The sequence below is a fragment of the Cajanus cajan genome, chromosome 9 (assembly GCF_000230855.2).
Source record: "Cajanus cajan strain Asha chromosome 9, NIPB_CcT2T_4, whole genome shotgun sequence".
Lineage (NCBI taxonomy): Eukaryota > Viridiplantae > Streptophyta > Magnoliopsida > Fabales > Fabaceae > Cajanus > Cajanus cajan.
In genome coordinates this window covers 43,664,599-43,676,199 of record NC_138525.1, presented here as the reverse complement: position 1 = coordinate 43,676,199, position 11,601 = coordinate 43,664,599, and the positions used below count along the sequence as shown (strand labels likewise).

General features: G+C 37.8%; 1 protein-coding gene across 22 annotated transcripts in view; it reads right to left on the bottom strand.

Moving 5' to 3' along the window:
* Positions 1–11,601, bottom strand: part of LOC145951662 (uncharacterized) — an 81,912-nt gene that overhangs the window by 16,453 nt on the left and 53,858 nt on the right. For 4 of the 22 annotated variants that reach the window (XM_083063333.1, XM_083063334.1, XM_083063335.1 and 1 more), the window contains one exon: positions 1,693–4,238. The exons of 16 other annotated variants lie outside the window; for them this stretch is intronic. In XM_083063333.1, coding sequence (XP_082919459.1) covers positions 2,152–3,456 — 1,305 coding nt within the window. In that variant the 5' untranslated portion in view covers positions 3,457–4,238 and the 3' untranslated portion in view covers positions 1,693–2,151. Of the gene's footprint in view, positions 1–1,692; positions 4,239–8,538; positions 9,194–11,601 lie in introns of those variants that run through there. 2 more of the 22 variants (XR_014429536.1, XM_083063340.1) reach the window with 1 other exon arrangement.

Genomic DNA, 11,601 nt, shown 5'->3' with positions numbered 1-11,601 from the left:
GATCCTTGGGGTATACAAAGTTTATTTTCTTTAAAAAGAAACCCCTCAGAAATATAGTAACCTTGGTAAGGTTTTTGAATACATAAAGAATAAAAGTTAGCAAAATCAAGGTCTTTCTCATACAACTCCTTGATGTCATCAAAACCTAGTATTTGAGAACCTAGGGTGTTCAATAAAACATGTCTCCGTGACAAAGCATCAGCTACTACATTAGTAGAGCCCTTTTTGTATTTGATGACATAAAGAAATTGTTCTAAATACTCCACCCATTTTGCATGCCTTTTATTTAATTTATGTTGACCCTTCAAATATTTAAGTGATTCATGATCACTATGTATGACAAATTCCTTGGTCACAAGATAATGTTCCCAAGTTTGAAGGGCACGAACTAAAGCATATAACTCTTTGTCATAGGTAGGGTAGTTCAAGGTAGCCCCATGAAGTTTTTCACTGAAATAAGCTATTGGGTGGCCACCTTGTAACAACACAGCTCCTATGCCAAGTCCTGAAGCATCACATTCTAGCTCAAAAGTTTTAGAAAAATCAGGCAGAGCTAGAACAGGTGCTTGAGTGAGCTTATGCTTTAGATCTTGGAAAGCTAAGTTATGTTTTTCCTTCCATTCAAAGGCCACATCCTTCTTCACCAACTCATTGAGAGGTGAAGCTAATGTAGAGAAGTTAGGAACAAATCTCCTATAAAAGCTTGCCAATCCATGGAAGCTCCTAACTTCACTTACATTAGTAGGAATAGGTCATTCTTGGATGGCTTTGATTTTCTCGGGGTCCACATGAACCCCACTTTTACTCACCACAAACCCTAAAAAAATAACATTATCTACACAAAAAGTACACTTGTCTACATTGGCAAACAAGTGATTGTTTCTAAGAACAAGAAAAACTTGTCTTAGGTGATCCACATGATCACTTGGCTATAGATTAGAATATCATCAAAATAAACAACGACAAACTTACCAATGCAATCCCTAAGAGCATGATTCATCAACCTCATGAATGTGCTAGGTGCATTAGTAAGCCCAAAAGGCATTACTAACCATTCATATAATCCAAACTTAGTCTTAAAAGCGGTTTTCCACTCATCACCTTCTTTGATTCTAATTTGGTGATATCCACTCTTAAGATCTACCTTGGAAAATATGGATGACCCATGCAATTCATCAAGCATGTCATCAAGCCTAGGAATTGGGTGCCTATATTTTATGGTAATGTTGTTGATGGCTCTACAGTCACAACACATCCTCCATTTTCCATCTTTTTTTGGCACCAAAATGACAGGTACAACACAAGGACTTAGACTCTTTTGAATCCAGCCCTTCTCCAACAACTCTTGTACTTGCTTCTCTATCTCTTTGGTTTCTTGTGGATTAGTCCTATAAGCTGGTCTATTTGGAAGACTAGCCCCAGGCACAAGATCTATTTGATGCTCTATTCCCCTAAAAGGTGGAAGTCCAACTGGACCTTCTTTGGGAAATATATCATCAAATTCATCTAAAAGATTTTTCACCTTAAGAGGTAGAGTAGTTTCCAAAGAAGATGTGGCAGTGCAAGTTAATGTTCCTCTACACATGAGGATATGAGATGATGATTCAAGAAAGAGAGAAGTTTTGTGTAAAGGTTTTGATTGAAAACTCTCTTCTTGAACTATCTCTAGAGAGGGAACATTAATCTCTCTAGAATCCTCCTTTTCATCAATTTTTAAAAGTTTTTTTTTTTTTCAACTTTTTTTTGTTTTCCTTTTTCTTGCTCACGTTTGGCCTTCATTTGTACTTGATCTTCTTTCACTTGTGAAGGTGATAAAGGATGAAGCACAAACTTTTTACCCTTATGTGTGAAAGTTATTTTATTAGTTAGGCCATCATGATGAGTTTGTTTATCAAATTGCCATAGCCTACCTAATAAAATATGACAAGCCTCCATAGGAACTACATCACATTTAACTTTATCTTGATAGTTCCCTATGGAAAACTCTACTTCCACTTGTTGGTTGACCACCATATCCCCATCATCATTAAGCCAATGAAGTTGATAAGGTTTTGGGTGGGGTGTGGTAGTCAAACCCAACTTTTCAACCATCCTAGTGCTACAACAATTGCACCAAGATCCACTATCCACTATGAGAGAACAAGCCTTGTTTTAAATGTTACATCTTGTATGAAAGATGTTCTCTCTTTGGGATTGTGTATCACTAGGTTGGTTATTGAGGATCCTTCTCATCATAAGAAGTTCCCCATTATAAGGGTAAGTAACCTCACATGACTCTTCTTCACTTGCTTCTTCTTCATCCTCACTGGAAGATGAAGAAGTAGTAGCTTCATCTTGGCTACTATAAATATCTTGGCCCCTTAAAATCATAACTTTCTTAGTAGGGCATTGAGAAGCAATGTGGCCTCTCCCAAGACACTTAAAGCATTTTATGTCACTAGTCTTAGTGCTAGTGTGTGAAGTGTTTGTTTTCTTCTCTTTTTCTTTTTCTTTACCTTTGTCTAGGTTTTTAGAGGGAAAAGTATTTTTTTCGAAATCATTTTTCTTGCCCTCCCTCTTGTAGTCAACTTTTGAAAAAGATGATGAGTATGAGCTTTTAGAACCTTTTCGCAAATTTTGTTGTTCAACCTTGATGCAAAGTTGAACCAAATCATTTAAATCCCTATAAGGGAGAAGTTCTACTTTATCTCTTATGTCAAAAATCAACCCACTCAAAAACCTAGCAATTGTAATATTTTCTTCCTCCCTAATACCAGCCCTCATTAAGTACAACTCCATTGTTTGTCTATACTCTTCCACAGTCATATTTTTTTGATGGAGTCGTTGGAGCTTATTGATAAGCTCCCTAGTATAGTAAGAGGGAATATGTCTCCTCCTCAAGGCACTCCTTAATTCATTCCAATATTGAATTGGAGGGTCATTATGGAGACGCCTATCTCTCACTAAAGAAGTCCACCAATACATGGCGTGACCTTGAAAACTTAGGGTTGCTAAGGAGACTTTTCTTTCTTCATTCACTTGATGACAAGTGAAAATTTGTTCCACCTTCATTTCCCAATCTAGGTACCCCTCAACATCATCTTTCCCATGAAAATAAGGGAGATCTACCCTAGATTCCCTTGGCTTGGGGGCCCTATGCACTCTTCTAGGAGGTGGTTGATAATGATCTCCTAAAGCAAGACTATCATCATTCATTGACTCTCCTAGAGTAGAACTATGGTGGGAGCTATGTCTACTTCGGTGCTTGTGATGTAATTTTTCTTCTTTCTCCTTTAATATTCGAATCTCTTCCTCTAAAGTAGCAAGTTGAGCCTCTCTTTCAAGTTTTTCTTTAAGTTTTTGCTTGGCTTCTTGCTTCTTCCAAAGCTTAAGTGATCTTAATTCATGTGTTACTTTTGACAAGTCATTGTAATCACTTGAATTACTATCACTTTGAGGAGTAGAAAACTCTTCCATTATAGGAGAAAGGGGCTTTTTGAGAAATGATTTTTGAAAATCAATTGTTTTTATGCAAGGTTAAGACTAAGTACTTAGAGGATTATGTATACAAATTGAACTTTGGAGGGAGGTGAGCTACTAGGAGCCACTTAAAAACCAAGCCTCTTCAAGTAAAAATTACTAATCCCCTTTGTAGTTAATCTCTACCAAATTCTTTTCAATGAAAATGATTTTTGATGTTTTTGTGAAATATGATAAGCTAGACGTATAAAAGCAATTAAAACAAGGATTAAACAACAAAAATTAAACTACCTAACGTATCCTAAGGTGAGAGCTTGAGAGATACCAAAGATCAATCAAGGACCACTCCCACCAGTACTAACGAAAATTGTAAACTTAAGGAGAGATGGTTGTGTACCAAAGACACTCCCAAGACACTCCTTGTAAAGGCCAAATACAAAGTATAACAACAAAGAACAAGTGGCTGAAATGAAGTATTAAAAACAGCCACAAAGAATTAGTGATGGATTAGTGACCAAATTTTGCAACAAAATTCAAATTTAGTAAGGTAAAAATCGGTCACTAAAAATCGGTCACTAATGCTTATACATTTTTTTTTTTAAATTCAAATACAATTGAAATTAAACTCCAAGCTGCTTCACGGTTTTCCAGTCCAGCATCCACCAAATTTCCAGCCAAGAAGTGTTTATGTTTTGTGTTTAAGGGGTCAAAAACCGCAAGCCACTTTTATCTTCCTTCCTCCTCCTTTCCTTAGGCTTCTTTTGATGACCCTTGTAGAACTAGCTTCCAAGAAGATAGGCTAGGTCAAGCTTAGGTCACTCTTTGATTAGCACAAGATTAGAACAGCAAAAGACAATATGGAAGGAAAAGAAGACAAGAGTAGATTAAGTAGTGACAAGCTTATATGACACCAATGAAATAGTTGACTAGAACTAGAAGGAATTGACCTAGGAATAGTTCTAGAGTAGATGCACAAAACCAAAACACTCAAAATAGATGAGTTGAAAAATTCTTTTTATGAATCAAATTCAACTAGCAACCGAGAAGAAACACATAGAGAAACTAACTCCTTAATGGCTTTTTCCTTTTCAAATTAGGTTTAGCACATTTTTTTTTTAATGTTGTTTTGAATTTCTTTTGATCTTTCTTCTAATTTTTTTTTATCAAATAGGAGTTGCCTTTTGTTGCTCACAAAAATTGGTCACCAATGATTCTCGGTCACCCTTAATATTAGCACTAAAAACCGGTTTAAACTAGTTGCCAAATACTAGTGAAATTAAGTGCAAATTCAAGTGACATGTGACATGCTTTTTATGCTTGTAATTTAGAATTGCACATGCACGGTTTTTAGGCTCCAACTCAAATTCAAATTTGAATTTCCAAACACCAATTTCAGCACACTCCAACTCATACAAAATCAAACCTCACGGATTTAAAATTTTTGTGTAAGACATTTTCAATAAAATTTTGGAAGCCTAAAATTCTAAGAAAACTACTAATGATCTAGTAGTAGTTTATGAACTCAAAAATGAAACAAAATTCATGAGCTTATACCAAAGAAAAGAAATGGATCTCGGCCAAATCCAGAAAATTGTTTCAAGATGCAAATCAAAAATTAACAAGGATCAACAAGCATAGCTAAGATAGATGAACATATAAGAACTACACAAACCTACTAGACATGGATTTAAAAATAAAAGACTCAAGCATTTAATTGACCGAATAAGATGCAAAGAAGACTCAAACAAAATCAAAAGCTAATAGGCAGAAAATTCCTAATTGAACACAAGAAGAAATTAGCATGATTCATGAAAGCATATAACATAGGCGCATATGAATCATTCAAGCAATACAAACTAGATCCATCAAATTTTGAAACAAAAACTAGATCTAGGAAAGAATCAACTCAATTGTGACATGAACTCAAAAATTTAACAAGATGAACTCAAGATGAACTCAAGAACAATTTGGAACCACGGATCAAAATTCAAGAAGATGAACTTATCTCTTGAAGACCGAAGCTTTGATACCACTTGATGTGCTTCCACTTGGATGCACATGGATTCTTCACTCCTTCTCGGATTCCTTAGATGATTCTTCAAGGATTAGAGACGCCTCAAAGGAGCAAGGTGACCTAGGCTTGCATACAAGCTAAGTCCTAAGAAGGTAAGGTGTCCTAGCTCTACAAGGAGAAGCTCTCAAGGAGGGTAGAGGCTAGGAGCAAAGTGACTTCGGAGGAGAGATTTCTTTGAGAAGAATACTCATTCAATAATGTCCAAAGTGTCTACAAAACTCGGTCATAAGGAAATTTATAGGCTAAATTAGGTTAAGGGTTTAAGTTGGGTTTACCTAGAGTTAAGTAAAACCATGGTATGGTTATCTTAACTCTAGGCGCCAAAATTTGAATTCTAAAATTCAAATTTTGGTGCCAACCGGTCACCCTCCCATGTGCACACATTTGGCATGTAATTAGGAAGCCATTTGAGTTGCATTTCGGATCACACCATGTGCATGTGTTGCACATGGCCGAAATGCACACCAAATGTGCTACTAATTAAATGCTAATGTAATTCCACATGTAACTCTAATTAACCTAAATTCAAATGACCTTCAAATGAAACTCCTATGCTACTAGGCCGAAAATACAAGGCCCAAAAGAAATACATGGCACTAAGGCCTACTCCTATACTAGCCCTAATCTAATTGGGCTTGATTCAAGGCCCAACAAAATAAAGTGGTGGGCTTTCCTTGGGCTTGGGCCCACTCTTCATGCATCCTTCTTGCCATTGCTCTAGTAGTTGGGCCCTTAGCCCATGGGCCTCCTCCATCAGGGAGTCGATTACGTGTGGGGAAGGTGTTAGCACCCCACAACGCCCCTTTCGGGTTCCCTATGACGGATTATTTCATAAATAAAAGCGTAAAATTACTAAACTACCCCTATTTATTAGAACGATTATAGATAAACTATCTACATGATGAAAGCTTTAAACGTGCAATGCAACAATCAAAAAGCGGTAAAAGAAAGGATTTGGAAAGAAACCTTCGAAGCGGGCTTTTATATACTCAAAAAGGAGTTAGGAGGCTTTTTGGCGCTCCTTCCCACTACACGTTCGCTCGCTCCTTTCCCTAAAAATAATATTTACTATGGAAATCAAAGAGATTTTCCTTCGACTTGTTCGAGTCTCAAGCTAAAGGCTCATGAACTCAAGAACTTAGTCGGATCAGCTTTCGGAGAGATTTCTAGGGCAGAGAATAGCTCAAAAACCCAAGAATACTCAGCCAGAGAGTGGAGAAATGCTCCAAATGTGTGGAAGGACGAGCCAATGACGTCCTATTTATAGGATTGAGGCACAATACGGCCTAGGGGGTCAATACGGCCCGTACTGAGTTTTTGAACTACAGTACGGCCGTACTGAATTCAGTATGGCCGTACTGAAGTTCAAAAACTTCAGTACGGCCGTATTGATTTCATTATGGCCGTATTGTAGTTCAAATGGCTCAGTACGGCCGTACTGAACCTCTAGGAGGGCGTATTGAGCTCCAATCCTCACACACCCTTATTCTAAGCTACTCTAAGACTTCTAGACCTACAAAGAATCATCCTAGGGTCTTCCAGGAGTCCTTCCGGCTGACTTTCCTTCGGTCTTCGAGAGTCTTTGAGTCTTATTTCCGACCCGGACAATTTTAGGGGTCTACAAGGAGAAGCTTGTGCTTCAAGCTTCCAAGCTTGAGAAGCACCAAGCATTTCGGCCAAGTGTGAACACAAGTGTGAACACATCCTAGGTGGCGGCTCTTTGGAATTATTTTACTCCATTAGGTTTGAAAATTGTTAATTTGGTTTAGTTAGGTTCATTCAATGTGAATGGAACCTAGCTAAATCAAATCTATGAAAAATTAGGAGTAAAATGAGTCCAATATGAAAATTTTAGCCTAGGACCACCTTTGGCTAAATTGCTAGAAACACTCTCTAGCTTACTAGTGACACTCTCTAGTTTGCTAATGCCACTCCTACTAGAAAAACTAAGAAAAGAATGTATTTCTAGGTAAGGTTAAATGGAGTCAAAGTGTCCAAGTAACCTACCCTAGAAACAATATACAATAGCTACTAAAAAGGAAATAAAGTGCCTCACAAATACAAAGGCAAAAATACACCTATACAAGTATCTACTATATACAAGGTACAAGAAAACAACTATACAAGTATGTACAATGGATACTTAAGAGACTAATAAGAGGAACTATAATCAATGCTCATGATGAGCAAAGATCTTTGAAGCACCTCCTTCTTAGAAGTCTCCTCTAGCTTCCTAACCATGCACCTAGTTAAAGGCCCAATGGTCTTCATGGGTGAGCCTCCTTGGATCAACTTTCACCTTTCTTGGTCTTACCTCTTCCAAATGGATCCTTGGGGATTAGATTTCCATCATTTCCTTTTAAGAAAAACAAACTTTGCATACCCCAAGGTTCTATTAGGAAAATTTTGGTAAAGGAGAGCCATGAGGGTAGGCTCATGGGGCATTTTGGAATAGAGAAAACTCTATTACTTCTAAAAGAGAAATCCTTTTGGCCCCATATGAAAAGAGATGTCCAAAGGTTTTGTACTAGCTTATCTTCAAGTTAAATCTACAACAAAACCTCATGGATTATACACCCTCTTGCCTATATCAAATGCTCCTTGGGTTGATATTTCTATGGACTTTGTCCATGATTTTCCTCGAACCCAAAGAGGAAAGTATTCCATATCTGTGGTAGTGGACAGTTTTAGTAAAATGGCACATTTTATTCAATGCCACAAAGTGGATGATGCAAGTAACATTGCTAAATTATTCTTTCAAGAAGTAGTGAGACTACATGGGTTACCTAAAACCATATGATGTGCTTCCACTTGGAATGCACACGGATGCGTCAAGCTTTCATAGAAATCCTTGGAAAAAGCTTCAAGGATGGAGGCTCCACAAAAGCTCAATGTGACCTAAGCTTGCATACAAGCTAAGTCCGGAGAAGACTAGGGTTCCTAGCTCTACAAAGAGAAGCACTCAAGGAGGGTAGAGTTTAGGAAACTAGGTGACTTCGGAGGGATGAATTTCAAGAGAGGAAAACTCATCAATATAATCCAAAGTAACCTTACAAGTCTCGGCCATAGTGATTTATAGGATAAAATTAGGTTAAGGTGACCTTGGGTTAGCTTAAGGTTAAGTGGAACCATGGTAAGGATCACTTAACCTTAGGCGCCCAAAATTTGAATTCAAAATTCAAATTTTGGTGCCTAAAACCCGGATCACCAATGTGCTAGTTCATTTGGCATGTAATTAGAAGTCCATTTGAGTTGCATTTCGGATCACACCATGTGCACTTGTTGCACATGGCCGAAATGCACACCAAATGTATTTCTAATTACATGGTAATGCAACTTCACATGTAACCTAAAATAACCCTAAATTCACATGACCTCTAAATGCAAATCCTAAGCTACATGGTCGGAAATACAAGGCCGAAAGAAATACAAGGCACTAAGGCCCAACCCTATACTAACCATAATCTACTTGGGCTTGAGACAAAGCCCAACAAAATAAAGTGATGGGCTTCCCTTGGGCTTGGGCCCACTCTTCATGCATCCTTCTTGCCATAGCCCTAGTAGTTGGGCCCTTAGCCCATGGGCTTCCTCCATCATCCCCTCCCTCTTGAAGAGGATTTGTCTTCAAATCCAAAGCATCCTCCTCTTGGGTAGCCAGTCCTGTAAAAAGAGATAGATCAGAAATATTAAAACTAGGACTAACACCATATTCAGAAGGTAGATCTAGGACATAGGCTTTATTATTGATTTTCTTAAGGATTTGAAAGGGGCCATCTCCTCTAGGACTAAGCTTTGACTTTCTTTTGGAAGGAAACCTATCCTTCCTAAGGTGTAGCCAAACCCAGTCACCTTCCTTGAAGATAACTTCCTTTCTACCCTTATTATTATATTTTTGGTATTTTTCAGTTTGGGATTGAATATGATCTCTAACCCTCTCATGTAATTTCTTGAGAAACTCAGCCCTAGATGTTCCTTCTTTATGAATAAAGGAAGCAACATCGGGTAGGGGTAATAAATCCAATGGAGTAAGAGGGTTGAAACCATAGACAATCTCAAATGGAGACATGTTAGTGGTTTTGTGAACCACCCTATTATAGGCAAACTCCATATGAGGGAGATAGTCTGATGGAAATCTAATCCCCAAGGATCCCTTTGGAAGAGGTAAGACCAAGAAGGGTGAAGGGTGATCCAAGGATGCTCACACTTGAAGACCATTGGGCCTTTAACTAGGTCCATGGTTAGGAGGCTAGAGGAGGCTTCTAGAGAGGAGGTGCTTCTTAGACCTATGCTCAATATGAGTATTGAGTATGATTCCTCTTGTTAGTCTCATAGTCTCTATTGTAAATACATTGTATAGTTTGATTTCTTGTACATTGTATATAGTAGATACTTGTATAGGTGCATTTTTGCCTTTGTATTTGTAAGGCACTTTGTTTTCTTTTCTAGTAGCTTTTGTACATGGATTCTAGGGTAGGTTACTTGGACACTTTGACTCCATTTAACCTAACCTAGAAATACATTCCTTTTTAGTTTTCTAGTAGGAGTGGCAATAGCAAAATAGAGAGTGTCCTTAGTAAGCTAGAGTGTGCTCCTAGCAATTTAGCCAAAGGTGGTCCTAGGCTAAAATTTTAATATTGGGCTCATTTTACTCCTAATTTTTCATAGATTTGATTTAGCTAGGTTTCATTCACATTGGATGAACCTAACTAAACCAAATTAACCTTTTTAGAAATGGATGGAGTAACTTAAGACCAAAAGGCCGCCCACCTTGGAGTGTGTTCACACTTGGCCGGATTTGTGTTCACACTTGGTTACTTGGCCGAATTGCTTGAGGCCTTCTTAGCTTGGAAGCTTGAAGCACAAGCTTTTCCTTGGTTAGCTTACCAAGCAAGCCAAGTGAGAAGCTTGCTCTCCAAGCCTTCTTAACTTGGACGGTTGTAGCTAGACTCAACCATGGTTCCTAGTGAACCATGGTTAAGACTAGCTTGCTCTCTAAGCTTCCTACTCCTATATACTTGTAAACCTAACCTTGTAAGACACTTTTGATGAATTAGAGATTGTATTTCTGAGTTGAGTTCAGATTTCTCTCTTCCAAAAGTCCCTAAACTTCTTTGAGTGCATCCAATTCTCTTATCCCTTCCATAGAAGAGTGTGGTGAGAATTGAAGGGGCTTATCTCTTCTTCAAGGAGTGACGCCTCTTGGGAGAGTTTCTCCACCAAACCGTGGTGGTTCTAAGGTCTCCTCCTCCCTTGGAGACCTTAGCCAAGCCTAGGAAGAATCAAGGAGCCAAATATATAGGGAGAAGCTTGAAGGGGAATCAACATCAATCCGGTTTCTCAACAAGTCTTCCATCATAGTCATCCCATGACTTTTTATTGCCTTTGAGGATTGCCCTCAACACAGTCCCTAGAGACCTATTCACTACCTCAGTTTATCCATCAGTTTAGGGATGACATGTGGTAGAGAATAGAAGTTTAGTTCCTAGCCTTGCCCAAAGAGTTTTCCAAAAATGGCTAAGGAACTTAACATCTCTATCGGAGACTATAGTTTTGGGTAACCCATGTGATATGAACCCAGAGGGATGGATTCGTTTTACGGATCTATCTAGGTTGGAAAGCTCATAATTAAGAAATTTAAAAGAAAAAAATATGGATTGAGGTAAGAAATGGAAGAACAACGCCACAATCCCTAAAGATTGATAAGTTGAGGAAGATTCGCCACTTTGAATTAGGAAATTCAAGGATAAGAATCAAAAGTAGTTCCTAAGAACCTAGAGAGAGAAAATCCTCTCAATTGGAAAAATATCCATATTCTGAATAATTCATTTTCTCTCCCCAAACTTTTACAAATGGTTCCTATTTATAAGCTTAGATGGGCAAGATGACATAAATTCCCACTAACACTTAATATTGACTCTTCACTAGCCCACTAACTAAGCAATAAATTCCCACTAGCATTTATTTCCCCTTAGCAACCTAAAAGGCAAGGCAACCTATCATATTTATTTAATAAAATAAAATAAAACGAAAATTACATTAAAAATAAGATAATGAACTTATTAATTATT